The 26,976-nt window shown below is 61.4% G+C and overlaps 5 protein-coding genes across 5 annotated transcripts; 4 read left to right on the top strand and 1 right to left on the bottom strand.

The window, feature by feature from the left end:
* The first annotated feature begins 698 nt into the window (after positions 1-698).
* TUBB4B (tubulin beta 4B class IVb) lies at positions 699-3,160 on the top strand. The gene is made up of 4 exons (XM_049896424.1): positions 699-837; positions 1,114-1,222; positions 1,360-1,470; positions 1,949-3,160. The coding sequence occupies exons 1-4, from the start codon at positions 781-783 to the stop codon at positions 3,007-3,009; spliced, it is 1,338 nt and encodes a 445-aa protein (XP_049752381.1). The 5' UTR covers positions 699-780; the 3' UTR covers positions 3,010-3,160.
* On the bottom strand, positions 3,153-6,074 carry FAM166A (family with sequence similarity 166 member A). The gene is made up of 7 exons (XM_049896425.1): positions 6,019-6,074; positions 4,903-5,117; positions 4,561-4,823; positions 4,343-4,469; positions 3,991-4,085; positions 3,499-3,616; positions 3,153-3,241 (listed from the first exon to the last, which is right to left on the bottom strand). The coding sequence occupies exons 1-7, from the start codon at positions 6,072-6,074 to the stop codon at positions 3,153-3,155; spliced, it is 963 nt and encodes a 320-aa protein (XP_049752382.1).
* Positions 6,075-7,708: 1,634 nt separating this feature from the next.
* Positions 7,709-9,643, top strand: STPG3 (sperm-tail PG-rich repeat containing 3). The gene is made up of 6 exons (XM_049896426.1): positions 7,709-7,815; positions 7,905-8,062; positions 8,187-8,321; positions 8,495-8,583; positions 9,016-9,298; positions 9,510-9,643. The coding sequence occupies exons 1-6, from the start codon at positions 7,709-7,711 to the stop codon at positions 9,641-9,643; spliced, it is 906 nt and encodes a 301-aa protein (XP_049752383.1).
* Positions 9,644-10,161: 518 nt separating this feature from the next.
* NELFB (negative elongation factor complex member B) lies at positions 10,162-22,157 on the top strand. Its single transcript, XM_049896445.1, has 15 exons — positions 10,162-10,260; positions 11,331-11,795; positions 11,895-12,266; positions 12,595-12,758; positions 12,923-13,022; positions 13,640-13,870; positions 15,106-15,291; positions 15,830-15,942; positions 16,598-16,700; positions 16,968-17,063; positions 17,421-17,563; positions 17,973-18,079; positions 20,769-20,910; positions 21,122-21,230; positions 21,330-22,157. Exons 1-15 carry the CDS (start codon positions 10,162-10,164, stop codon positions 21,471-21,473), a joined length of 2,574 nt encoding a protein of 857 aa, XP_049752402.1. The 3' UTR covers positions 21,474-22,157.
* A 331-nt stretch (positions 22,158-22,488) lies between these two features.
* Positions 22,489-26,104, top strand: TOR4A (torsin family 4 member A). Its single transcript, XM_049896135.1, has 2 exons — positions 22,489-23,968; positions 24,803-26,104. The coding sequence occupies exon 2, from the start codon at positions 24,839-24,841 to the stop codon at positions 26,096-26,098; it is 1,260 nt and encodes a 419-aa protein (XP_049752092.1). The 5' UTR covers positions 22,489-23,968; positions 24,803-24,838; the 3' UTR covers positions 26,099-26,104.
* The last annotated feature ends 872 nt before the right edge of the window (positions 26,105-26,976 follow it).

Here is a 26,976-nt window from a genome sequence, read left to right as displayed (position 1 = left end):
TGGCCCACTCATGCCGGTTCCGTGACGACCGAACCGAAGGAGCCACCCTCGAGAAGGCGCCCATGCCGGGCCCAGGGGCGGTCCGACTCGCCCCCGAGGCCAGCGCGGCGGGCTCTCCACGACGCCGCACGCGGGGCTGCAGTGACGCGCTCCGGCGCTCGCGCGAGGGCCCCACCGGCCCGGTCCGGACTCGAGGCGCCGCCCTTCCTGCGTTCCCCGGGCCCGGACCCTCCTCAGCCTCCGCCCCGGGCCTGCCCGCAACCGTGCCGCCCGGGTCGGGCCCTGGAGCCCGCCGCCGGGCCGGAAACCGGCGCCCCGACCGGAGTGCGCGCGCCCGCAGCACGCGCCCGCCCTTCCGCGCGCGGCGCCCGCTGCATTGCGGCGGTTACCAGGACGCTAGCCCCGTTTGGCCAATAGCACCAGCCCGTCGCCGTGCACCCCGGCGACAGCCAATGAAAGCACAAATCAATCATTTGAAACACCCAATGGGCAGAGCACTGCGGCGCGATGGGGGAGGACTTGGATAGGGAGAGCGCAGGAAGCGGCTGACCAATAAAGAGCGCTCCGCCGTGGGAAGGCGGGCCTTAGGCGGCTCGATGGTCGGGGTAGCAGCCAATCAATCGAGGTCACTTGCCAGCCTCGTTCTGGAAGCCCAATACGACGCCGGCGGGGGCGGGCGCCGCGTATATATAAGGGTTCGCGCAGCGTCGGTTGTAGCAGTCCGTGTGCCCGCTCTTCCATTCCCGGTTTGGACCTGCTGCCCGCGCCGCCGCCGCCGCCATGAGGGAGATCGTGCACCTGCAGGCCGGGCAGTGCGGAAACCAGATCGGCGCCAAGGTAGGCGGGGGGCCGCGGGGGGGGCGCCGGGCGGGCGGGCGGGCGGGCGGGCGGGCGGGCGGCCGGGAAGATGGCGGCGGCGGCGGCGGCGGCGGGCGGGCGGCGCCCCCGCATTGCGGCCCCGGACTGCGGCCCCGGACTGCGGCCCTCGGCGCCCGCCCTGCGGGGGTCGGCAGGTGCGGGGCGGGGCGGCGGAGGAGCCGGGCGGGGGCAGGGCCGCCTCCCTGCGCACCGGCCGGGCGTGACTCAGCCCCGCGCCCGCCCGCCGCCTCGCAGTTCTGGGAGGTGATCAGCGACGAGCATGGCATCGACCCCACCGGCACCTACCACGGCGACAGCGACCTGCAGCTGGAGCGGATCAACGTGTATTACAACGAGGCCACCGGTGAGCCCCCAGGTCCCCCGCGGCCCCCCGGCGCCCCCAGGCCCCCCCCGCGGCCCCCGGCCCCCCCCGCGGCCCCCCGGCGCCCCCCCGCTCCCCCGCCCCCCGCCCCCGCCGACGCCCTTCCCGCCCCCCCCCAGGTGGCAAGTACGTGCCCCGCGCCGTGCTGGTGGACCTGGAGCCGGGCACCATGGACTCTGTGCGCTCAGGGCCCTTCGGGCAGATCTTCCGCCCCGACAACTTCGTCTTTGGTGAGCAGGGTGGGGCTTGTGTGGGTGGCTGGAAAGCCAGGACGGCCATCCATGGGCAGGCCCAAAGGTCACTGTCAGAATCCACCCTCCCCAGGGCAAAAACTAGGCCCCTGGACACGCTTCCCCTGGAGTCACTCAATCCCTTCTCATAAATCGGCTTTGGGAGAAAGGCTCAGCTGTCTGTAGGGAAGGAACGCGCAGGTGTAATCTCTCTGGAGCTAGACTTGTCCTTGGGAATTGGCAGGGCTGCCGTGGGAGGGGCTGGTTTATTGTTAGGCTGTCTCAACTTTGGCCTCTAATTTAACTCCTAACTGGGCAGACTGTAGTCTCATGGTTTTGGGGGCTTGTCTGCTCTGCCCACAGGACGAACTTTGTGTGCCACCTCACACCACATTATCTGGCTCTTTTGGCATGGACGCAGATGATCTGTGGTGGGAGTGCCTGGCTGAGAATGACCAGCAGCTGTTCTCCCTTGCAGGTCAGAGTGGTGCTGGGAACAACTGGGCCAAAGGGCACTACACAGAAGGTGCAGAGCTGGTCGACTCGGTGCTGGACGTTGTGAGGAAGGAGGCCGAGAGCTGTGACTGCCTGCAGGGTTTCCAGCTGACCCACTCCCTGGGTGGGGGGACTGGGTCTGGGATGGGCACCCTCCTCATCAGCAAGATCCGGGAGGAATACCCTGACAGGATTATGAACACCTTCAGTGTGGTGCCCTCGCCCAAGGTGTCAGACACGGTGGTGGAGCCCTACAACGCCACCCTCTCGGTGCACCAGCTGGTGGAGAATACAGACGAGACCTATTGCATTGATAACGAAGCTCTCTACGACATCTGCTTCAGAACCCTAAAGCTGACCACGCCCACCTACGGTGATCTGAACCACCTGGTGTCAGCTACCATGAGTGGGGTCACCACCTGCCTGCGTTTCCCAGGCCAGCTCAATGCTGACCTGCGGAAGCTGGCCGTCAACATGGTGCCCTTCCCCCGCCTACACTTTTTCATGCCCGGCTTCGCCCCGCTGACCAGCCGGGGCAGCCAGCAGTACCGGGCCCTGACCGTGCCCGAGCTCACCCAGCAGATGTTTGATGCCAAGAACATGATGGCCGCTTGTGACCCCCGCCACGGCCGCTACCTAACGGTGGCCGCCGTCTTCCGGGGCCGCATGTCCATGAAGGAGGTGGACGAGCAGATGCTGAACGTGCAAAACAAGAACAGCAGCTACTTCGTGGAGTGGATCCCCAACAACGTGAAGACGGCTGTCTGCGACATCCCGCCCCGCGGCCTCAAGATGTCTGCCACCTTCATTGGTAACAGCACGGCCATCCAGGAGCTGTTCAAGCGCATCTCCGAGCAGTTCACGGCCATGTTCCGGCGCAAGGCCTTCCTGCACTGGTACACAGGCGAGGGCATGGACGAGATGGAGTTCACTGAGGCTGAGAGCAACATGAACGACCTGGTGTCCGAGTACCAGCAGTACCAGGATGCCACAGCTGAGGAGGAGGGCGAGTTTGAGGAGGAGGCCGAGGAGGAAGTGGCCTAGGGCGCTCTGCTAGTGGGGAAGCGTGGAAGCGGTGTGAACTCTTTATTCATTCACAACCTGTTCTGATACCATGTTTCACTGTCTCACTTGCTGTCCTTCTGTCTCTCCTTACATGCTGTACAGACATCTCCATTAAAGCGTTTTCATAGTGTGCGGCCCCGCCTCTCTGTTTCCTTCTGATAGGCCTTCCGGGTGCTGTTGCCAAATGTGAGCGCATAGCTGTCTTGAGTGGCTGGGTAGGGGGACAGGTGCAGCTGAGCCCTGGTCACCTGGCCAGACTCCACTGGCTGGTGAAGAAGTCTGCTTCCTCAAGGAGGACCAGACCCCGGTGTGAGGCAGACCTTGGTCCCAGACTCCACTGTTCAAGTCTAGTCCACGCTGGGGGAGGGATGATGGTGGGTGTGCCCAGTCAACCGCCCCCTCCCTAGGTGCAACTGCCTGAGCTGATGGCCACGTCCCACATCCTGACACCCCGCCCCGTGTACTCACATGGTATAAACCCCATGTAGAAGGGAATCAGGCCTTGGCTGCTGTAGATGGTGTTGCTGGGCCAGTGTGTTTTGGGCAGCCTCTGGCCCAGGGCACAGATGGGGTTCCTAGACAGGAACTGAGTGTAGAGGCAGACCCTGATGCTCTGCAGCCCCCAGCCCCACACCAGCAAGTCAGATTGGGGTGGGAGGATGCTGGCCTGCTCTGGGAAGTGCTTAACCTCCCAGGGGCTCTTCTCCCCCAGCACAAGCACTTCACTGCAGCAAGGAACCAGATGTCTGAAAGGCTAGGAGTGGGACGGGGGGCCCTCCTGGGAAGCAGAGAGGGCAAGGCAACCTTGACAGGCCCTAGGCCAGGCGGAGCCTCCTCCCCAGGCCTCTCCTAGGAAGCAGTGGAAGGTGGCCAGGCCCTCCCGGCCCCTGCCACTCAGGTGGTTCACTGCAGAGCTAAGCTAAGACACCGGGAGCAAGCCTGCCTCGCTGATGGCTATACCTGGTTCCTGTCAAACTCATCCATGGCTTGTGTGACCCCATCACGGTAATTCACGCCCATCACCCAGGCGAAGCGGGGCACGAAGCCAGCGTAGCCTGCAGGAAGGGAAGACTGCGATGCCTTCCCCGTCCCAGTGGCAGACCCCTCGCCACACACATCCCGGAAGCCGGCTGGGATTCTTTTCCTTCCCTAAACACTGGTGCTGCCCCCTTAGGGCCAGAATTGAAACAGGGAGCAGGCCTGGGGCCTGCCTGGGAGGTGACAGCTCTTGCAGCCCTCCTCCTCTACCTGTGCTCCTCCCTCCCCCCCGGCCCTGGAGAGAATGCCTCAGCCCACTCACACCCGCATTCACCTGAGATAGCCTTGCGTTGGATCAGGTTGGGGTGGTCCAGCTGAGGCAGCCTCTCAAACCTGCCCACGTCCAGTGTCTCTGACTGGTGGGGCAGGGGTGGGTATTCATCCCTCCGGCAGTGGTACAGCTGGGAGGGGGAGGAACAAGTCACCTTCCAGGCCCCACCTGGGTCTGGGTGTGGGGTGAGGCTCAGTCCCCCCGCTGAGTCTCCTGGTTACCTGGTACTGCCCCGGGACCTCCTGGGCAGGGTGGGGGCTTCTCCAGCCCACCTCCCCAAAGGCCAGCCTCAGATCTGAGTGTCCGAAGTCTCTGGAGTTGCCCTTCCTCCCCGGTGGGCACGGTGGGTAGGGGGGATAGGGCATGAAACCTGGAGGGAGCGGCACCTGCCTGGATACACTCTCTGCCCCCGGCAGCCCCTGGGCATGTGTGCCCTGGGGTGGAAACTGGCCCAAGATCTCAAAGTTCTTGTAGGGCTTGAGACCTGTAGAGACAGCAGCTGGTGAGCAAAGCGGGCAGATGGGTGGGCGGCGGCGGGTGACAGGCTAAGGTCTGGCGCTCACCGGTGTAGTGTGGGATGTAGGGCTGGGTCAATTCCCGGCAGGGAACAAAGGGTGGCTTGGACTTGCTGAAGTCCTCAATGAACTTGGGCCTGGACATGGGCGACAGCACAGAGCAGGGGCTCTTCTGCACGCTGGGGTCCATGAGCAGCTGGGCCGTGGTGTGCCCATAGGTGTTCCCCACCTGGTATCGCAGCTGTGGATAGAAGCCGGCATAGCTGTGGAGGGAAGAGGAGGAGGAGGCAGGGCCTGTGGGCATGCGGGGTGGGGAGGCACAGATCCAGCCTGCCTACACTTACAGCTGCTCGACTTGCAGCGAGTTACCTGAGTTACCTGACCTCACCTCTAATACTGGGAGAACAGTGTTGTCTACTTTACGCAGTGGCTCACCACCACCCTTGGGTGCTCATGCTCCCTGGACCCAGCCATCCTCCAGCTCCTCCTATCCCCTCCCAACAACATCTAGAATAGACAAATGCATAGTCAGAAAGTAGATTTGTGATTACCAGGCCCGGAGAAGAAAGAGCAGACAGCTATTGCTTAACGGATAGAGTTTCTGGTTGGGGCCGTGAAAAAGCGAGAAAACAAATAGTGCTTAAAAAAAATGAGACTACTTCTCAGACTTCTATGCAAATGAATTTCAAAACCTAAAAAAAGTTAGGTTTGATTCCTTCCCAGCCTTTTCCCTTTTTCATGTGTATCCGTGTGTGTGTATTTTGATGCCCACGTGCACAGATGCACACATGTGCACACACTACCGAGAAGGGCTGTCTTAGTTTTCACATTCGGGGAGACACCCAGCGAGCAGCTGGCATTTGTATTTATCTGTTTACACCGTTTGCCCTGGGTGCTGACCTCATCTTTGAGAAAGCAGGGGGCATGGCAGGGGCATGGCATTTATTTAACCAGCCTCAGCTGGCTGCTGGTTGCCTGTTTTCTGCTCTTTACAGACATGCTGTTCCCTAGTATGTAGCCTGTGGCCAGGGCCAGGGTTGGGGGAGGCCTGGGCCCCTGGAGGCCCCCTCCCCGGAGCACCCTCTGCCCCAGGTCTCCCACCTCTTCCAGCTCTGGAGCCCCCGGCAGCTGGCTGCAGCCTCCCACCAGCACACCGGCTCTTACCCAGGGATATAGTGCGGTTCTGGCGTGAAGAGGTTGTGTTTCTGGGTAGCTGTCATCTTGCCTCTACGCTGCCCTTCCTGCTCCAGGCCCCTTCTGGTGTGTCTGGCTCCCTCCCTGGGAGGAGTCCCTGTTGCTGGGCAACCATTGTGAAGAGGTCCAGCATTACTGGGCACCACCTGGACCAGGCCATGTGCTCACCAGGGAGTGCTCCCTTCTACCCACGGGACACCGAGGCCCAAGCAAGGCAGAGCACCTGGGCTCGGGATGGGTAGGCCTAGGAGGGAGGCCCCCATCTCACTGAGCCTCAGAGCTCAGAAACAGGGACTATTGTCGTAGAGCAAGTAGGTCCATTGGGAAGGGGCAGATGGGCTTCAGCCTGGACTCTAACCACTCCTCTGAGGCCAGCAGCCCCCTGAGAAGCCGCCCCTGCCGCAGGATGTGGCTCAGGGCGTCCCCTCCCCTAGCTGTCCATATGAAGGGCTATGGTCAAAAGCCTCTTTCAGGTCTGGGGTTTCCAAGCTTCCATCCTCAACCCGTCCTGGATTTTTATACACCAGTTGCTGTTGAGTAGACTCCAACTCATAGTGACCCCATGTGTACAGAGCAGAACCGCTCCATAGGATTTTCAAGGCTGTGACCATTCGGAAGCAGAGAGCCAGGCCCATCTTCCAAGGCGTCTCCGGGCAGGATTTGAACCTCCACAAGGTTGGGGCCAAGTGCTTAATGTCTGCACTGCCCAGGGACCCCGGTGTTCTGTACAGGAAGGACTTTCTAACCATACAAAAAAAGAATCATAAAGGAAGAATGGGTTCCTGAACAAGTCAAAAGCTAGCTTAAACAATACCAAACAGCAAACCACAAACTTGGGAAAAAAGTGCGACAGATACAAAATCCATATGAAAAACCTTCACAAAACAAACAATATGAAAAGTTATACCCCACTAGAAAAATACATAAATACCTTAAGAAAGAAACAGACATAAGGCTGAACCTTACCCATCAAATGGCTGCTGATTAAGTGCTGGCAACCACCGTGGCTGGCAGGACCACCTGAGAGTAACCTGTAATTTGGTAGACTCTCTCTGGAAAGCAATTTGGCAACACAGGCTGAGCACTTTACACACTCCGAGGACTCGGTCCTAAGAAAGCAGCTGGATATTTAGCTAAAGATAGATGCCAGTGCGTTTCACCACAGCCACATTTATTAACGGGACAAAGTAGAGCCAGCCAAAGCATCCAATGACAAGAGCTTCGTTAACGCAAGACATGGCCCAGCCATGTTTGTAGTCACTGTTACTAAATTCTCAAAGACACCTCAACCCGGGGAGGGCCCAGGGCAGTCTGTGGACCCCTTGCCCCAGTTAAACTTGTGTTTCCCCCGACATGTCTCCATCCATCTATCTGCCAGTCTGGAGGGCCTCTAAGTGGCAGCAGGCCTGGGCTGGATGGGACACAGTCACAGCCAGGGGACCCAGCCTGTAGGTAGGGGAGGGCATAGCTGGGTGGAGCAGCAGCGGGGCTCACTGGCTGCCCTCTCCCCAGGGCTCAGCTGAGAGCCCTGCAGCCCTTCCAGGGCTGGACAGTGCTCTTTCCCCAGGGAGGCCCTGGGAACAGAGGGGCCCTGTGACCCAGCAGTGAGGTCACAGAGCCCTGCAACTGTGCTGAGGAGCAGGGAGACGGAGAGCCAGCCATGAATTTTGACCAGAAAGCTGTGAAATTCCTGGCAAACTTTTACATCAACGGAGGCAAACACTGGACCCATGGCCCGCTGGGGCAGAAAGCACCAGCACTCAACCAGTAACTCCTGATGGTGGGCCGGGATGGCAGCCTGGGATGGGGGCTGCAGTCAGACAGGGCTGGACTGTGTCTCCTTGTCTCCCTTGCAGGCCCAAGGCTTCTGTGCTGTTGGAGAGCCAGGAACCCGAGATGGCCTGGGACAAGGCATGGCCCCCAGTGGCCCACGATCTCCCGGCCGGCCTTAGGGTGCGAATGGGCACCCCTCAGGACCTCCCGCCTGCCTGCACCTGCACCCTGAGGGAGCTGCGTGAGTAAGGGTACTAGCTTGGCCACGGCACCCATCAGTGGCACCCCAGTCTGGTCCCGGGGAGTGGGGAGGGGGAGGAGCCTGCTAGGAGTACCCTGGCCCAGAACTTGCTTCTTGCGGCCAGTGCTGGAGCAGCGCCCCCCTATCCTGACTGACCTGGAGATCCCCAGCCCCACGAAGTACCCAGTGCCAGATGCATCTGTGCGCGAGTCCTCCCCACATCCCTGCTATACCATGGGCCGCAAGCCCCCTGCCCATGGTAAGTGTCCCCAAGACCCCACTCCCCATGTTCACCTCACCCCACTTCCTGGCTTCCCTTACCTGGGAGTGGGGCCGGGCCCCACACCCTGCCTCTGTTCCCCTGCCCGTCTCTCCCAGCCCACTGTCCACCCCAGCTCACCTTCTCTCCAACCATCATGCCTCCCTCTGCAGAGGGTGGTGGCCGCAGGGCCTGGCAGACCGTGTGGCTTCAGAGTGAAAACCCCTTCACACAGAAAGCTGACTTCAACCGAGAGCAAAAGGTGGGGGGTATCAACTGGGCAAGGGTCCTGTGGGGGACGGGTGGGGAAGGGACCTCATAAAAGAATGGGCAGAGAGAGGTCCAGGGAGAATACTCAAGAAAAAGACTGGGTAGAGTGGGTGGGGAGGGGTCCTGGGGAGAACAGGTCGGGAGGAGGTCCTGGGGAGGGTAAATGGGGAGAGGGTCCTAGGGAGGATGGGACAGGTGTCCTGGGTCAGGTGGGAAGAGGGGGTACTGGGGAGGATTGGGCAGGTGTCTTGGGGCAGGTGGGGAGGGGGTCCTGGGAAGGATGGGTAGGGAGCGGGTCCTGGGGAGGGTGGGGAGGGACCTTGGGCAGGGTGGCAGGGGCAGGCAGGGGCCTTGGGCAGGGTAGGGAGGGGCCTTGGGGAGGGTGCCCAGGAAGGGGCCTCTGAAGCTTCTGGCCCTTCTGCAGTGGCCATCGCCCACTGACTACCAGCCCTCCATCCGGCCTGCCTTCAGCTCTGGCTGTCACTGCCCAACCTCCAAGACCCCTGAGGGCCATGCCCGCGCACCCAAGGCTCGGGGACCAAGCCCCTGGGCCCAGGCCCCCCTACAGACTTCTTTGCATCCCCCCGGTGAAAAGCGGCCCAGCCCCAACACCTACAACATCCTGCCCGGGTCTGTCCTGCAGAGCCCACGCTCACCCGCCTTCTCTATGAGCCGCTCGCCTGCCTTCGCCTCCTGGGTCAGCACCTGTAAGGAGGCCCGGGAGCCGGGGCTGGGGGGTGGGGGGACAGGAGTTGTCAGGGCCGGGGGAAGAGCTGGGGAGAGGGCTGGGGTCCTGGAGACGAGATCGGGAGCTGGGGCCGGACTGGGATGGGTTGGGGGCAGGAGCTAGGGACAAGGCCCAGGGGCCAGGGGTGGGAGCTGGGCCAGGGAGGGGCTCCCAGCCTCCTCTTTTTACAGCGTGCACCCCTGGCCCAGCCACCTACCACGTGGAGGACTGCTACAACTCACGCTTCCCTTCGACACCTGGAGTGCTCATCCAAGGCTCACGGAGACCCAAGCGCCATGACACGGGCCCCTTCAGCACGCTCTAGAGCCACCAGGCAGAGCTGGCCTGGCCATCGAGTGGCACCCTGGCTTCACCTGGGGCCTTCCCAGGCCTCCCTCTGGAACTCAGCCCCCTAGCCTAGCCTTCTGACCCTCTGGGAACCCCAGGCCACCCTTCTGAGACCATGGACGAGAGATTCCAGGCTACGGTCTCCTCCTGCCCACCTTACGCTATACAGAGACGCTGTCATTCACTCTGGCCTTTTTGTAAGCTCACCATTCCCGCCTCCATGTGCCGCCTCACCGTCATCAATGCTGCCCTTGGCCAGTGCTTGCCCCTTGCCTGTCACATAGGGTGGCACCCAGGGGCTGGTCTGGGCACCAGTCAATCGCTAGGGGCCAGGCTTCTTGTTGAGCAACGACCCAAGTGCTGGGGCTGAGGTGGGGGGCCAGACTCTGTGGCCACCAGCTTGAGCTGGGACCAGCCACCCAGTTGTGATGGAGGGCCCAGAGGCCCAGCTCATCTGGGTCCGCCCCACTGCCCCATGCCCAGAGGCCCAACCCAATGGGCTACCTTCTCCCTGAGAGCTTCAGGCCAGGACCTCCCGGGCCAAGCCGAAGCCAGGAGATTCGGGCTGGCCAGACTAGCAGGCAGGTGGCTCGGGTGTGTGCACCTTGTTAGGGCCTGCCCCTTCCCCTCAGCTCTAGGCCCACAGTGGAGCCTGGTCCTCATGAGCTGTTGGCCTGCCCTCTCCTGGGGTCAGCCCCTGAGACCACCACCCTGACCACTCGCCTACAGCTGGTGATGCTCTTGTGGCTGGCTACAATCCCTCCAGGTGTTCTCCCTGTGCCTGCCCCCAGCCCCGGACCCGGTCCCCTCCCCAGGGTCACACAGTCTCCTCTGTGGAAGCTTGGCCCCTCTAAAACCACCTTGTGGTGTTGCCGCCATCACTCCCTTTGCAGGGGGGAGCTCAAGGCCTAGGGAGCCAGAGCACCAGGCACCTGTGTCCATCTCTGGGTGGGACCAGTTTGCCCAGCAGCCTGGGAAGCACAGCAGTAGTTCGGCCAGTGGGTGATGGACAGAAGTCCTGCTCACAGGCACACCCCAGGTGTCTCCTGAAGCCCCAAACCAGAAGTTGAACAGCATCAAGGATGAAGCTGGGCTGAGGAGGGAGGGCTTGTCGGAGGAGGCGACAGAGGGACCGGCTTTCAGAACTAAGCACGAGTTTGCAGGAAGGCATTTCCTAGTAGAGAAAACCTCAGACTTAAGGGCGGTGAAAAGGGCAAAGGCGGATGTCTGGAGGTTGGCTTGGCGGGTGGACGAGAGGTAGAAGAGCTGCACGATGTGGTGAGGGGTTCGCAAGCTGAGCAACGACCAGGGCTGCAAGGGGCACTATGGGGCAGGGACCTGCGTTTGCAGCTCTCTGGGACTCAGGAGTCCGCCGCGCTTAGGTTAGCCGGAGTTGGAGCCCACAGGGAAGCCAAGGTCAGCCCCGACTCGGGCGCCCAAGGTGCGCCGAGGTCTCTGCTGTCCCCTGCTTCCCCCGTGAGCACGTCCTCGTTTCACAGGGGGTGTGAGCGCCCCCACCTGGGCACCTGGTGGTGAAAGTGAGAGCTTCCAGGTGGCTGGGCTCCACTCCCTCCACGTCAAAGCCACCTAAGGTCAGCGGCAGGTTTCATAGCGATTAGGGAATAAAACGTTCTTGGCTAAAAAAGTCCATCCCGAACACAAAGGAGGACGGGGAAGTCCCTCGCCGTGGAACCCTCTGCCCCTTCCCCCACGGCGGGTTTTGGGGCCGGGCTTTTTCGGTCCCTGCTGGGAGAGGCGAGACGAGGCCAGCGGCTTCGAGCGCCACGGGCGGAGGAGACCTGGAGCGAGACGACTCGGGACTGCAGGTGCGCGCGCAGAGGAGGGCCGCTGGAGGGGGCGTGGCCTTGGGGCCGGGGGCGGGCCCGGGGAAGTGGGGGCGTGGCCTTGGGGCCGGGGGCGGGCCCGGGGACGTGGGGCGGGGTCGCGCCGACAGGAGCGGGCTCGGGGACGTGGGCCGGGTCGCCCCCACGGGGGCGGGCCCGGGGACGTGGGGCGGGGTCGCGCCGACAGGGGCGGGCCTGGAGACGGGCAGGGAAGGGACGGCGAGGGGAGTGAGCCGGCGGGGCCGTGGGGGCGTGGCCTGGCCTGCGCGAGCGGGCTTGACCTGGGTGGGGCGGGGACGCGTCGACGCGCGCGTGCGTCATCCCGGCGCCCTCCTCCCCGCCGCCGTCGCTCTCCGTCGCGCGAAGTGACGGCCCCGCTCCCAGGATCCTCTGCGCGGCGGCGGCGGTGTGTCGCCTGGGCCGGTCGGCGGCCGGGCCGAGGGTCGCGGGGCGCGAGCGGGTCGCTGCGGGACCCCGTGGGGAGCCGCGGTGCGGCAAGAGCTGGCCGAGCTGGAGGGCGCGGGGGAGCGGGGCGCGGGCGGCCCCCGAGGCCCGGGAGAGCGGGCGTCTGCGGGGCCTGCGGCGTCCGCGGCGGCGCCCGGGGAGCGGGTCGGGGATGGGGCGCCGAACCGGGCGGGGGCCGGGGCCTCGGCCATGTTCGCGGGGCTGCAGGACCTGGGCGTGGCCAACGGCGAGGACTTGAAGGAGACGCTGACGAACTGCACGGAGCCGCTCAAGGCCATTGAGCAGTTCCAGGTGGGGGGGCCGCCGGCGGGGTCGGGGGGTGGGGGCCCGACGGGAGGGCCGGGCGGGGTGGGGGGTGGGGGCCCGACGGGAGGGCCGGGCGGCAGGCCAGGTGGCGGGCGAGTCGAGGCGCTCCCTTGGGAAGTTGTAGTTTTCATTTCTTTGCCCCGTTAGCCGTGTTAGAATCTCCGAGGTTGGCCTACACTAATGTCTAATTGGTGGTTATTTTGGGTGGTCTCCAGCTGTTGCAGCTGCGGGGGACACTCTCGAACGTGCCTCCTGTGCACTCAGACTTGGCTGCAGCTGAAATCGACCGCTTTCTGCCTCTCTGCCGCCTCAGACCGAGAATGGCGTGCTCCTGCCGTCCTTGCAGTCTGCCCTGCCCTTCCTGGACCTGCATGGGACGCCCCGGCTGGAGTTCCACCAGTCGGTGTTTGACGAACTGCGGGACAAGCTGCTAGAGAGAGTGTCTGCCATTGCCTCAGAGGGAAAGGCTGAGGAAAGGTGGGTTTCCACTACAGACTTGTGGGCAGGTGACGGTGCAGTTGCTTCTCAGCCTTAGAATGTCTTGAATTGTTAAGCCAGCCTGGTGCTGTCTTAATTGCCATGGGTCTGGGGCCAGACAGACGGCCTCTTCCTGACTTGCTCAGCTGTGCAAGTCTTTCCAGGTACAAGAAGCTGGAGGACCTCCTGGAGAAGAGCTTCTCTCTGGTGAAGATGCCATCCCTGCAGCCTGTGGTGATGTGCGTTATGAAACACTTGCCCAAGGTGAGAGCCAGGAGTGTGGCACAGGGTAGGTGGACCTGTCCACGTGCCCCCGGTTGGCACAAATTCAGAATGTGTGCTTGGCCCAGGGGTCAGCTTAGTTCCAGGGAGGTTTGGCAGGCAAGTGCTGTTCTAGGCGCATTTCGTGCTTGCTCCACTTGAAGAGCCTCACCGAGATGCATCCTGGGCCTTTGAGTTGAGGTGCAGGACCCCTTTGTATTCAGCACGGCTGAACCTGTCCCAGGAGCCTGGGTAGAACAAGTGGTTTTCGCTTGGCTGCTAACTGAAATTTTGGCGGTTTGAACCCACCTTGCAGTACTGCAGAAGAAAGTTCTGGCAATCTGTTTCCATAAAGATTACAGCCAAGAAAATCCTATGGAGCAGTTCTATCCTGGCACACGTGGGGTCGCCATGAGCCGGAATCTACTTGACGGCAACAAGTTTGGTTTGGTTTGGCACCTGCCTTGGCTTTGGAGCCCCCTGGGGTCAGTCACAGGTGCCAACTTCTCCTGGAGGGAGCCGGGCTAGCGGAGGTCTCTGCCTTTGGGGCAGATGGCCTCTTGACTTGTCTGGAAAGAGGTTCCCAGGTAGAGGCGTGGCTGATGGTGGCCCTCCTGCAGGTGCCTGAGAAGAAGCTGAAGCTGGTGATGGCCGACAAGGAGCTGTACCGAGCCTGCGCGGTGGAGGTGAAGCGGCAGATCTGGCAGGACAACCAGGCACTCTTTGGGGACGAGGTCTCCCCACTGCTGAAGCAGTACATCCTGGAGAAGGAAGCTGCGCTCTTCAGCACCGAGCTGTCCGTCCTGCACAACTTCTTCAGCCCCTCACCTAAGACGAGGCGCCAGGGCGAGGTGAGGGTGGGCAGCGGTGGGTGCAGGTGCGGACTGCACCTAGGAGCCCCCTACTCCATGCATGTTTGGTGGTTCTGCTACTTTAAGGTGGGCTGTATCTGTGGTGAGAGGGAGCTTTGCTATTTGTTTCTCTCAGTGTTGTATTTTGTTCGGTTTCGTGTTTGTGGGTATTTTGCTTTTTGACAAAGTAGTACCTGAACAAGGTTAACAAGGTGGACAAGGTTAAAATCCACTAACCCAACCCAGTGCCGTCGAGTCGATTCCGACTCATAGTGACCCTATAGAACAGAGTAGAACTGCCTCAAAATCCACTGGAGGGCCTTAATGAAGAGTGACAGCTCCCTCCCTATCCACTGCTACCTCTAAAACCCAACTTCTTTTTGGTTAATATTATATCTGTAAATGGTATGTTAATTGGTAAATTTATAGTATGAATTGTGTTTTTTTACTCTTTAGAAAACAGTCATCTTAAGGTTGTATTTATTAACGAGACCGGCACTATTCTGAATTCAAATCTGTAATAACCGTTTGTTTGTTTTTATACTGAGGTTTCTCAGTGGGCCGACTTTAGCCCTGGTTGCACAGTGGTTAAGCATTCTACTGCTAATTAAAAGGTCCACCGTTCTTTGGAAACTCTGTGAGGCGGTCCTGTTCTGTCCTATAGGTTTGATATGGGTCAAAACCTACTGGATGGCAATGGGTTTGGTTTTTTGGGGGCGTCCAAGAGAAAGATAAAGTAAGTTGCGTATATAACGTAAAACTTTTTGGTAGCCACGTTGAAAGAAATATGTTAAAAGGTATATCAACGTGTTTTATTTAACTCAGTGTATCCGTGGCATTGTAAGTTAAACACGTAGTTCGTGTAAAAACCATTAGCAAGCTATGTCTTTTTTGTCTTTAGCATGTCTTTTATACTCATAGCTTATCTCAGCTGCCACGTTTCTGAACGTTTGAGTCGTTGTGGCTTGTCCCCATTGGGCAGTGCATGCTGGAGGAGGGTGCCAGCCCCTTCCCAGCATGTTGTGTGTATCGCCAGTTTAGGTCCTTCATAATCTCTTTCTCGTCCCATCGCCCTCGTCCCCCTGCGTGGCGTGGGGTCCCCATGTTTCCCTGTCTTTCTCCCCATCCCCCAACTCCGTCTCCTGGTAATCGGGTGTCGGCAGCACCAGCGCTCTGTTTGGTGACCCCGGGAGCGGGCGCAGGCCCCGGGCATGACGGGCCTCTCTGGGTGCCAGGTAGTGCAGAAGCTAACGCAGATGGTGGGGAAGAAGGTGAAGCTGTACGACATGGTACTGCAGTTCCTGCGTACGCTCTTCCTGCGCACACGCAACGTGCACTACTGCACGCTGAGGGCCGAGCTGCTCATGTCCCTGCATGACCTGGACGTTAGTGACATCTGCACCGTGGACCCCTGCCACAAGGTGGGTGCCTGCCTGGGTGGACCCCTGCCACAAGGTGGGCGCCTGCCTGGGTGGACCCCTGCCACAAGGTGGGCGCCTGCCAGGCGACGCTGCTCCAGGCGCACCAGCGAGCAGGTCTGCCACTCTGGTGACCCCAACTTGGAGCCTGAGCCTGAGACCTGGCGCCTTCCCAGGATCCCGCCCCCGCTTGTCCCCTCCCTGTACCTCCTTTTGCTACAGTGGGTACAGACCCCACAGCCACCGTAGACTGCCACCACTCTGCCCCCCATGCCTGCATCTGCCCCAGAGGTCTCTCTCAGCTCCCCCTGCCTTCCTAGAGCCCTTGGGGCTGCTCGCCGGCAAGGCGCCAGAGTTCCAGGGATGGGGCTTCCTGCATTGCCCCCGCCCCCAACATGGCACTGAGCGTGAGGCAGGGCCCCTCCTGGGGCTGCATGTGCTCTCGGGCCGAGGTTTCTAGGCATCCTCAGTGGCATTTGGCCCAGGATCTGGTCCTCTGTGGCGGGGCATGGCTACATGCTGACCACGCTGCCCCCTGCAGTTCACCTGGTGCCTGGACGCCTGCATCCGGGAGCGGTTCGTGGACAGCAAGCGGGCACGTGAGCTGCAGGGCTTTCTTGACGGAGTGAAGAAGGGGCAGGAGCAAGTCCTGGGGTGAGGGCCTGTCCAGGGCGCAGGACTGCCCACCGCCGCACTTTCTGGACCCTTAGCAGTCATCAGTTAGGGATTTGTCTCAGGTGTTTTAGAAAACCCACGACCAGCCCTGAGCCCACGGTGTGGTAGTGGGACACACTGTGGCAGAGCTCTTTGGAGCTGGTGGGGTAGGTGGTTCCTGTGCTTGGGGAGTGCCAGGGCCCTTCAGTCTAGAGGCAGTCATGGCCACACCCTGTTGACACTGTGTCTGGGCAGTGGCAGGTCAGACCCGGTGTCCTTGGCTGCAGGGGGGTCTTCATTTACTGGTGTAGCTGGGCCCCTGACCCCATGATGCCAGGGCCCAGCCCTGTCTCGGTTTCTGTTCCTTTATTGTGTTGTCTTGGTTGGGGAGAGCACTCAGGTTTTGGGTTCAGGGGTCTGGTCAGGTTTTCAGAGCCAAAACATATGACTCTAAAGTTTTTCCAATTTTTTATGGATGTACAAGCTCTTTATTTTTTCCAGAGATTTTTGACTGAATTGAGACAGGTTATGGGTCTCGAAAGTTGTCTTTGAAAGAGTCCAGGGTGGAGTCGGTCACTCAGTTTGGAGGGAGGCCATCCCCTGGCGGGCGGGTAGCCAGGCTTCCTGAAGTCATGCTGGCACTTTGTCCTCCCAGGGACTTGTCCATGATCCTGTGTGACCCCTTTGCCATCAACACACTTGCGCTGAGCACCATCAGGCACCTGCAGGAACTGGTGGGCCAGGAGATGCTGCCTAGGGTGAGTGCGGCCGTGGTGCCAGGTAGCATTGGGTTGGGCCTCACACTGGCCCTTCTGGGTGGAAGCTTGGACATGGGCTATAGGTGGGAACCACGCTGCCCTGCCCTGGTGAGGGTCATGCTGCATTGGGCGGATATCTGGGGAGCCTATGATGGAGATGGACAGCTTGGCCAGGCCCCACTAGTTTCTGCTAGAGTTGGAGGAGGGCGGGCTCAGGCAGGCACAGATGTGGCGAGCACCTGCTGAGCCCGGCCCCTCCCCACACAGGACAGCCCCGACCTGCTCCTCCTGCTCAGGCTCCTGTCCCTGGGGCAGGGCGCCTGGGACATGATCGACAGCCAGGTCTTCAAGGAGCCCAAGATGGTAACTTGCTGTGGGGCATCATCTCTCCTCACCCTGCCTTCTCTTTCGGAGTCTCAAGGCCAGCCGTGTGCCCTGGTCCTCCTCCCCAGGGCAGGGCTGGGCCTAGGTGGTCAAGAGCCTCCCAGTCCCAGAGCTCCATACCAAATGCAACCCCTTACCTTGGGGACAGTGCCCCCATGGGGTGTCGGGCGTGTGGGTACAAAGTGGAGCTGGCCCTTGATGACGGTTTCCACTTGAGGTGGGCTCTCGGGCAGCTGACTAGCGGAGGGGTGCAGGTGTATAGGAGGTGGGAGGGGGCGTGGGGGCAGGGCTTTGGTGAGGGCCAGCGGACAGTCTGCTCACCTCATGGCCTCCCAGGAAGTGGAGCTCATCACCAGGTTCCTGCCGACACTCATGTCTTTTGTGGTGGATGACCATACCTTCAACGTGGACCAGAAGCTTCCTGCTGAAGAGAAGGCCCCAGTCACCTATCCAAACACACTTCCAGAAAGCTTTACCAAGTACGAGCCTGGTGGGCAGTAAGGGGCAGCAGACATCTGGGTCTGTGGGATGCACCCCTTTTGGGGTCATGGCAGAGAAGCCGTGTTTGACCAGTCCTGCAGGGAGGTCCCGTGGAGGTGTCCCAGGCCTGAGTGGGTGGGACCTGAGGAGTGTCTAGTGCTGACAGCTCTGTGGGGGTCCTGCAGAGTCCCATGCTGATGGCCCTGTGGGGGGCGGTCCTGCGCCGTTCTCCGTGGTGACAGCCCTATGGGGGTCCTGCGGAGCGCCCTGGCTGATGGCCCTTTGGGGGTCTTGCGGAGCGCCCCAGCTGACAGCCCTGTGGGGGTCTTGTGGAGTGCCCCATGCTGACAGCCCTGTGATGGGGGGTCCCACGGAGTGCCTCGGCTGATGGTCTGCCCACTGACACAGGTTCCTTCAAGAGCAGCGCATGGCCTGTGAGGTGGGGCTCTACTATGTGCTGCACATCGCCAAGCAGAGGAACAAGAGTGCGCTGCTGCGTCTGCTGCCCGGCCTGGGTGAGCCCGCCCCTGCCCTGCCCCAGAGCCTGCTGCTACATCCAGGCCTCTTCTCCTGGGCCAGCTTGGTGCCTCGTTTCATCCTTGTCTAGGATTTTAATACAGAGTGAGGAAGGGGCTTCAGCTCTCCCTTCCCATGTGCCCCAGGCTCACCCCATCTGTTGACAAGCCATCTGGCCCAGTGGTGCAGAAAGCCCCAACTCCCCTCCTGGGGAACCTCAACTGCACTTCAAATCGAGGTGGGGGAGGACTCAGTCCACATGGCTCTCTTAGCCCTGGGGGCTTGTAAGTCTTAGGGTCTCATCATAGGATCTTGCAGGTGTCCTGTGATTATATTTCTGGACCACTGGTGTTTTTGGTGACGTTGTGTGTGTTATGTATTTGCTTTTTGTGTGTGAGGAAAGCTACCTGTTGATCCAGGGGTGTTAATTTATACCCAGCTGCCATCTAACGGAACTCTCCTGGCTCTGGACGAGCTTGCTGTGCAGTAGTAACTTGGCTTCAAGCAACACTCACTGTCTTCTCTAGTTCCAGGGTCAGAGCCCCACATAAGCCCCACTGGGCTAAGTCCAGGTGTCTGCAAGGCAGGCTCCCTCTGGGGCTCCAGAGAGGGTCCGTTTTTTGCCTTTTCCACCTTCTGGAGTCCGCTGTGTTCCTTGGCTTGTGGCCCCCTCCTCCATCTTCAGACTTTTTCCATCCTCACAGCTCTTTCCCACAACCCTCCCGTCTCCATCATGAGGACCCTTGTGAGCACATTTGGCTCCCAGTGGTACAGGGCTGTCTCCCATCTCAGGGCCCTTCTGATCACACTTCCAGGGTCCCTCTGGCCACATCAGGCAGCACAGTGACAGTTCAGGGATGAGGATTCTAATATCTTTCTGCAGTTACTCTGCTGACCACAGGGTTGGAATTTTATTGTTTGGTTTTTGAGACTCCCAGGAACCCAGAGATAAATTAACTTTGTTTGCTGCCTCTGTTCTATTTATTTTAATACTTTTGTTTCTTCTTTTCTTTTCATTGTGTTGGCTACAAACTGGGGTGACAGGCCCCAGACTTATTCTGCTGAGTGGGCAATGTCTACTGTCCCCATAGGTGCTGGCTGCTGCTCTGCTGGGGGCCTCTGGTGAGAATGGGCACGGCCCTCACGGTTCTCCTTTGTTTTTGTTTTTTATCGTTAGCGTGCTTCCCTGCTTTCTACCTCCTCAGGTTGGTCGGTTATTGGAATTTACAGGCTTTATTTTTTATAGCGGTTTTAGAGAGAACAATTGAGCAGGAAGTACAGAGTTCCCATGGCACCTCTCCCATCCTCTTTGGTTTGTTTTTGGACTTTATATTCTGGACGCTTATGAACCCCTCGGTCCCTCACCAGCGTCCACTGTGATGTGTGGCTACCTTCGCATGAGGCCTGGGCGGGTAACGTGTCAGCCGAAGAGAATTTAGCGTAGGTGTTACCACAAAATAAAGATGCTTTAAAAAATGAAACCACGGGGTCACTGTCATATCTCAGTGGAGTGGTCTGTAATTCCTGAATGCTGACTTTTTACATGGTGGTTATGCTTCCTTAGTTGTGCAAACCGTTGGTGCAGATGGTTTGCTCAGATCAGGATCCAACTTGGTCTTGCGGGCTTTGCCTCTCAGATCTCTGATGATAGCACGGTTTTATGTTTCATTTTGTTGAGGAAATCAGGGCTGTTATCTCTGGCTGGCACTTGTTGGTGGCATCCTTGGGCTCTGAGTGTGTGCTGCTCACTGTGTCTGAGTGTTTGGACGCAGCAGTCAGGGGAGGCTGGAAGGAGCCTGGGGGCTGTGCGTCTTCCTCTGATGCACCGGGTGCTCTGCAGACCCGATGTTGTCACGCTCCCGTTCACTGGTGGTCCTCGTCTGGACCATTGTTCCCAGGGTGCAGGGTGGCCGTGTTCTGGCACCTCTTGGCGTGTGGCCGTGGCCGCAGGAGGAGGAATGGCGGCAGCACCCAAGCTCTGAGTGACTTTTGTTCGTGCCAGTGACAGCCACACACATGCAGGGCTGCCTTCTGGTGACTGTGTGGACAGACCCTCACCCTGCCACCTGTCTCTCTATCCTGGTCAGCGTTGAGTCAGCTTCAAAAAAGGGCTTGTGTTTCTTTTTTTGTTCTTGTTTCTCTAGGACAGTCCAGAACACTCCAGGTCCTGGTATGGTGAAACTTACTTAGTGCCAAGTGTTTTGGTAGTTTTCTGGGTTTTTTTTTTCCTATTTAGTGGTCTCTTTAGGTTTTCTTTCTTCTGAGGTCAGTTTAGTGGCCACCGGGCAAGGCCATGTGTGACTAGTCCTTGTCCCTCACCCCCTGCCTCCCCTAAGCCCTCTGCTCCTGACTGTGTGCTATGGCTGTGCTGTGTGGAGTCCCAGACCCCCCACCCCTGTGGTCCCCTACCCTGGCTGTCCCTGCTGCCCCCTGCCTGGTGGGCCCCCTCAGCATTCTGCTCTGCTGGAGCCCCACCCTCAGGTGCCTGGTGCCTGACCCCACGGCACTGCCTCCCTGGTCCTCATGAGCCAGGAGGTCCCGGGCACGGAGCTGACGTGTGTGTCGTTGCAGTGGAGAACTGTGGGGATCTGGTGCTCCTGAGATCAGGGCTGACCCCACGGCACTGCCTCCCTGGTCCTCATGAGCCTGGAGGTCCCGGGCACGGAGCTGACGTGTGTGTCATTGCAGTGGAGACCTTCGGGGATCTGGCCTTCAGCGACATCTTCCTGCACCTGCTCACCGGGAACCTGGCATTGCTGGCCGACGAGTTCGCACTGGAGGACTTTTGCACGAGCCTATTTGATGGCTTCCTCCTTACAGCCTCATCAAGGTGTGGGGCAGCGCAGGGGTCCCCGGCGAGGTGGGAGATGCTGCAGCTTTCCTGGATGTGGGCTTGCATCCTGGTCTCTGCCCTGACTCCACATTCTCTTCCCACCGAGTGCCCTGCAGAGCTGAGGGACTGGGGAGGGGTGGCCGCTGGGAGCTTGGGGGCATGGGTGGGAGGAGCCTGCAGCCCTGGCCCAGCCTGCACCACCCCCCAGGAAGGAGAATGTGCACCGGCACGTGCTGCGGCTCCTGATCCATTTGCACCACCGGGTGACACCAGCCAGGCTAGAGGCGCTGCAGCGGGCCCTGGAGCCCACAGGCCAGGTGGGTGCCCTGGGGCTGCCTGCGTGGTGACCCCAGGTGATGTGCGTGTGTAGGTGCGGCTTCCCTGTGATCCCAGGTGACCTGTGTGTACACCTACAGAGCGGGGAGGCTGTGAAGGAGCTGTACACGCAGCTCGGCCAGAAGCTGGAACAGCTGGACCACCTGAAGCCCAGCCCGGCCCCAGCAGCTGAAACGCCCACCCTGGAGCTGCCCCTGCCCCCCGTGCCTTCCCCAGCTGTATAGTGAGCCCCATCAGACACACCCTGCAACCCGTGAAGGCAGTGGTGCTGCACCCAGCACCGGGTGGATGTGGCCCGTGCAGGACAAGCAGCTCAGCTGAAGGCTGTGTCCATGGCCTCCTGTCCACCGTCCACACAGGACCCACCGCTCTGTGCCGGGCTGCTGGGTTCTGGGGGTTTGGGCTGCACCCACGGGAGGGTCCTGCCCTGCCCACCCCTAGAGCTGTGACCGGCTGCACACTTGGTGCCCGGCCTGCTCTGGCGTGTTTTCCAACCACAGAAAGCATGATGTCGAGCTGCCTTGTAGGTTTTTACTGTCGCAGCAAAGATGGACCAGACTTCGGTTAGGAACCTGGTCTCCACATGGGGGGAGGGGGTTGAGGACCTGGTGAACCACCTCAGTGTTTGAGGGGTGGGGCCTGGCCACATTTGGTGTCTGCAGAGTTGGACTTGGGGCCTGTCCGTATCACTTGTCGCCGCCTAGAACCCCTGAGAACAGGGCTGATTTTGCTGCAGTACAGTGGCAGAGGCTGCGTTGGGCCCCAAGGCCCGGCCTGTGTGCACAGGGTCCTGGCTGGTGGGGGGTTTGCAGACAGCCCCAGGAGAGCCAGGTCCCCACATGGGTCTCCATGCCCAGGGGTGAGGGGAGACTCACTATGGGAATAAAAGGCATTTTCATGAGATGATTTTGTGCCTCTACTGGTCTGCTGTGGGGTTGGAGATGGTGCTGGGCCCCTGAGGGGCCAGAGAGCCCAGTTCAGGCTTGGCAGCCTTCAGCCCCACGGCCTGTGGTTTTGGCACAAGTGGCCAGAGTCTGGTGACCCCACCATCCTCCCATGCCAAGGCTGGCAGGACCCCCTCTAGGTCTCACAGCAGCCCATTCCAGGGGCTCCAGTGCCTGCTGGAATGCCAGGTCTTGCTGGGTCCATGTGGATGGGGTACTACCACCTACAGGCTGTGCCCAGATGTGGAGACGGAGGCTCCAAAGGGCAGAGCTTGAGCCCTGGTTGGCGGGCATGTCTGGAGCTGACTTGGCCTGGTCAGACCCCAGCCCAGCTTCCCTCCCTTACAGGGGTCCTGCCTGGTGCTACCCTGCCAGCAGTGCCTGGTTTCCCGGGGAGGGGGGGCAGTGTCACATCTGGGGGTGCAGGGTGAGGTGTTGCGAGCGTAGCCTGTTCCTCTGACTAAGTGGTGATTGGTCCATCAGGATGGAGAAGCGTCCAGAGGAGGAGAGAAAGGTTGGAGGTAGGGAGAGGTGGGCGTCTGGGCCCCCTTCATCTTTGGAGACAGGAAAGGTGCTGGAGGGACGTGGCAGAAGTGGTCAGGTGGTCCTCTGGAGGAGCCTAGACAGGGATTCCCAAAGGCCTTATCCAGGGACAGGCGTCTCAGGGAGGCCTGGGATCCACAATACGCAGAGACTGTGCCCCCCCATCCCCCGCCAGCCTTCCTGCTTCTCCAGGTGGGTAACTGACATCTGTACCTGTTGGGGCAGGTGGAACAGCCTGAAGGGAAGCAGAGGGACCTGTGGGAGCAAAGGCCTGGCAGCTGGGGCCCGGAGGGTTCTGGCAGGACAGGTCTGCGGTGGGGTTCCCAGAGCCCGTGGGTACAGACGAAGTTGGTGGACAACCAGGTTAGCCAGGATGAACGTGAACGGGCCCTGGGCCTCCACTGAGACTGAGGTGGGGGGCTTCCCCGTGGGCCTGGGCCAGGGGCTGGAGAGACCAGGTTCCTTGGCTCAAAAGGAAGGAGAGGGAGCTGAGAAACTGGCAACTATTACTGTAAGTGAGGAGGGGCGGGCCCAGAGCCCAAGGCTCCCAACTCTGGACCCCAAGTTCGTATTTAATTTCCTCCCTACCCCCAAGATGGAACATGAGCCATGTGCGGCATGTTCCCAGGTCTAGGACTGTCCTTGAGGGTCTCCTGAGCTGGTGGAATATGGGGAAGGGGAGGGGAAAAAAATGATGGGGAGGGTGGGGCACCGACCTGGCAGAGGCCTCTCTCCCTTCCCCTCTTGTTTACCTGCCTCTGGGAAGGAGAGGGCAAGTGGAGAAGGAGTTCTGGGGTAGAAGGCATGGGTGAAAGGACAGATTGAAGGGGGGGACTCATCCCCTGGAGGGAGCCGAGGCAGGTGTTGCCTGGCCTGGAACTGCCAAAAGGGGCTTCCAGAACCAAGGATGGAGGAGGTGAGGGACCCCGGACACAGCCCGCCAGGGGACCTCAGGAGCCAGCCAGGCCTCCCCTTCCACGCCTTGTCCAGCCCAAGTCCCGCCCGCTGCACCCCTGACTCACTTCCTTTTTAAAGAAGCGGAAACCTCCCAGAGCTTCCTCCGTGACTCGGACGCTCCCCAGGGACCCGCAGGTGTCCGCTACACTCCAGGCCCCCCGCCCCGCCTGCCCCTCGCCCCAGGGAGGCAGGCATTTCCGCTTGCTGAGTCCGAGGCCTGGCGTGTGGAGCCGCAGCAGGCGGGGCCGGGGGCCCGGAGCCTGACGCAGCTGCAGGTATGGGGTGTGGGGAGCTCCGCGCTCAGGCTTGTCCCGCCCTCCCCCTCAGCGGGGCCTTTGCGCCAGCCTCCCGCGCATCCCTCCCGGGCCTCCCCCAGCCGTCTGCTCAGGCTGCTCTCTGGGGGTCAACGGCTTTACCCCTCCTCCTCTCTCTTCCTCTTGGCTCTCGGTCGTCTTTGCGCCTCACCCGGACCCGCCGGGGTGGGGGGGCTCCCCGCCGCAGCCCCGCTTGGGTGTCCACTGTCGGGATGGTGAGAGGGCTCCAGTTTGGGGGAGGAGGCCCAGGAGGACTGCGCTGAGCCTGGGGCAGGGCTGGGGCCTATTCTCAAAAGTAGAATCTCCGACCAGACCCCCCCACCAAGTGTTCTTGAACAGACGGTGCTCGGGCCTCTGCTCACCGTTGCCCCTTCTTGGGATGCGGAGGGCCCCTGGCGCCTGGCAGTCGCAGCTGCGGGCGGGGGCGGGTCCGGGCGTGACCCTTCATCACCCCGAATCGGCGCCAGGTCGGACACCGACTCCTCCTCCAGGAAGCCGGGGAGGCAGCCGATAAGCTGCGGCCGCCTCACCACCCCCTCCAGCCACTTCCTCCAGGCGGCCGCGGCCGCTGTTTACGGGAGGGCCAAGGGATTTGCATGGGGCCCCGCGGGGAGCCGCTTCCTGGTCAGCGGGCGAGCCGCCAGCGCAGCGAGGCCCGGACCAGGTCCTGAGGGGGCCTGCCCGGGCCGCGCCCCGCGGCCTCCTTAGGCTGGAAGACCACTCGGGAGAAGGGTCCCAGTGGGCTCAGGGCGCCGCGGCGGGAGGGTGGAACTCCTTCTCATGTACCCGTTGCAGGGACGAGACCTGCATACCGAGTGCCGCCCCCGAGCCATGGACCCGATCAGCCCGGAGCCCGCGGCCCCCCGCGCCCCTGACCCGGGTGTGATCGCCCCCGTGCGCGCCGTGCTCCGCCTGCGCCGCCGCGTGTGCCTCCTGCGCAAGCGCCGCCTGCTGCTGCCCGGCGTGGGGTCGGCGGGCGCGGGGCCGGCAGACCGGGGCCCGGATGCGGTGCCCGGGGCGTCGCGCTCGGGAGCCGACCAGCCGCTCTTCTTCACCTTCGACGGCGCCGCGGAGCTGACCTCGAGAGCGCCGCGCAAGAGGCGCCGGCGCAGCCGCGTGGTGCTGTACCCCGAGAGCTCGCGCAAGTACCTCCCGCGCGCCGAGCGCCGGAGCCGCGCGCAACGCTGCCTGCTGCTGCTCGTGGCGATCGTGGGCTTCCAGGTTCTCAACGCCATCGAGAACCTGGACGACAACGCCCAGCGCTACGACCTCGACGGGCTGGAGAAGGCGCTGCAGCGCGCGGTGTTTGGGCAGCCGGCTGCTGTGGGGCGCATCGTGGCGCTGCTACGGGACTACCTGGCCACGCACGTGCACAGCCGCCCGCTGCTCCTGGCGCTGCATGGGCCCAGTGGCGTGGGTAAGAGCCACGTGGGCCGCCTGCTGGCACGCCACTTCCGCGCTGTGCTCGACGACGGTGCGCTGGTGCTGCAGTACCACGCGCGCCACCACTGCCCTGAGCCAAGCGCTGTGAAGGCCTGCCGCGAGGAGCTGGCGAGGCGCGTCGCGGACGTGGTGGCCCGGGCCGAGGCCGAGGAGAAGACTCCGCTCCTCGTCCTGGACGAGGTGGAGGCCATGCCGCCCGCGCTGCTGGACGAGGTGCACGGCTTCCTGCAGCCACAGCGCTCACACCAGTTCCACAGCGCCATCTACGTGCTCCTCAGCAGCACAGGCGGCGGCGAGATCACCCGCTTCGTGCTTCAGAACGCCACCCGCGCGCTGCCCCTGCGCCCCAACGGTGGTCCCGACAGCGGCCCCGGAGACCAGGCGGAAGAGGAGCTGCGCGCCAGCCTGCGGGTGCTCCTAGCCCGCGAGCACCCGCTGTGGAAGGCTGCTGCCATCGTGCCCTTCCTGCTGCTGGACAAGTGGGACGTGGTTAATTGCTTCCGGGACGAGATGGCCGGGGAGGGCTTTTTTCCTGAGCAGGCCCGCGCGGAGCGCCTGGCTGCGCAGCTCAGCTACTACCGCGTCGCCGGCCGCGAGTACGCCGTCACCGGCTGCAAGCAGGTGGTGGCCAAGGTGAACCTCTTGTAGCGTAGGTGCAGCTGGACACATGGATCCTAGTGGGCACTGCAGGACATTTGGGATGGTGGTGGCAGCAGGAGAGACTCACCCCAGGCCACTGAGGCCTCTAATAAACCTGTGGATGCGCCCCTGGAGCACTCAGAGCTAGGGAGACTGGTGGAGTGGTGGAGTGGTGGGTCAAGGTGCCCTAGTCTGAGGTCTCCACTTCCAGCTGAGGAACGGCCCTCCATTTGGTCCTTAACTTGGCCACTATCCCTTAGAGACTGCTGTGTGCGGGCACGTTCCAGGAGGATCTGGTGAGTTCTTACACCACCCCAGAAGGTGGGCAGTCATCCTGTGTTGGAGAAGATGATCTCAGAGAGGGCGAGTGGCGCCTGGTCACTCAGCTCATTCTCTGCAGAACTGGGATTTTAACCCAGCTCTGTGGAGTGCTTGTGGCAACCATCATTGCACACTATGCACACACACCAGCCCCCTACCCACTTGCTGGGGGTAGGGGCAAAGACACAGCTCTGGGATGGTCTAGATTCCATGAAGACATTCCTCAAAGGCAATTGGGGTGCTCCAGTGGAGCCTGACATCGGGACGCAGGGACATAGCAGGTTGACTGTGGTCACAGGTGGGCCTGAGTGGGGAGCCCTGACTCTCCAACCCAACCTGGCCCTGAAAGAAGAAAGGTGCCTCTGCAGGGAGGCCCTTGGACAGGCGCTGCAGACGTGCAGAGCCCTGGCCAGGGTTCCTCCTGGTGCTGGGTTGGGGGAGGGCCGTGGCTTTGGAGAGGACGCCCAATGTGGGGCGGTAGTCCACAGTGACGACAGCACTCGGGGTCCTCATCCCACAGTGCAGGAGCTGTTTGGACAGCCCCTTTCCCAGCCTAGACCTCCACA

This window comes from Elephas maximus, chromosome 9 (genome assembly GCF_024166365.1).
Source record: "Elephas maximus indicus isolate mEleMax1 chromosome 9, mEleMax1 primary haplotype, whole genome shotgun sequence".
NCBI classification, from domain to species: domain Eukaryota; kingdom Metazoa; phylum Chordata; class Mammalia; order Proboscidea; family Elephantidae; genus Elephas; species Elephas maximus.
The sequence above is the reverse complement of the archived record's forward strand: the minus strand, read 5'-3'. Positions and strand labels throughout refer to the sequence as shown.

Bases quoted from the DNA above. Each gene is read 5' to 3' on its own strand.
- TUBB4B (XM_049896424.1), top strand. From the start codon at position 781: ATGAGGGAGATCGTGCACCTGCAGGCCGGGCAGTGCGGAAACCAGATC. The intron at 1,223-1,359 runs GTGAGCCCCCAG...GCCCCCCCCCAG, and splicing joins GTATTACAACGAGGCCACCG to GTGGCAAGTACGTGCCCCGC. The intron at 1,471-1,948 runs GTGAGCAGGGTG...TCTCCCTTGCAG, and splicing joins CCCCGACAACTTCGTCTTTG to GTCAGAGTGGTGCTGGGAAC.
- FAM166A (XM_049896425.1), bottom strand. From the start codon at position 6,074: ATGACAGCTACCCAGAAACACAACCTCTTCACGCCAGAACCGCACTAT. The intron at 4,824-4,902 runs GTGAGCGCCAGA...CTGTCTCTACAG, and splicing joins CTACATCCCACACTACACCG to GTCTCAAGCCCTACAAGAAC. The intron at 4,470-4,560 runs GTAACCAGGAGA...TCCCCCTCCCAG, and splicing joins AGGTCCCGGGGCAGTACCAG to CTGTACCACTGCCGGAGGGA.
- STPG3 (XM_049896426.1), top strand. From the start codon at position 7,709: ATGAATTTTGACCAGAAAGCTGTGAAATTCCTGGCAAACTTTTACATC. The intron at 8,322-8,494 runs GTAAGTGTCCCC...CTCCCTCTGCAG, and splicing joins CCGCAAGCCCCCTGCCCATG to AGGGTGGTGGCCGCAGGGCC. The intron at 9,299-9,509 runs GTAAGGAGGCCC...CTCTTTTTACAG, and splicing joins CGCCTCCTGGGTCAGCACCT to CGTGCACCCCTGGCCCAGCC.
- NELFB (XM_049896445.1), top strand. From the start codon at position 10,162: ATGGGCTACCTTCTCCCTGAGAGCTTCAGGCCAGGACCTCCCGGGCCA. The intron at 18,080-20,768 runs GTGAGCCCGCCC...GTGTCATTGCAG, and splicing joins GCGTCTGCTGCCCGGCCTGG to TGGAGACCTTCGGGGATCTG. The intron at 21,231-21,329 runs GTGGGTGCCCTG...GTACACCTACAG, and splicing joins CCCTGGAGCCCACAGGCCAG to AGCGGGGAGGCTGTGAAGGA.
- TOR4A (XM_049896135.1), top strand. From the start codon at position 24,839: ATGGACCCGATCAGCCCGGAGCCCGCGGCCCCCCGCGCCCCTGACCCG.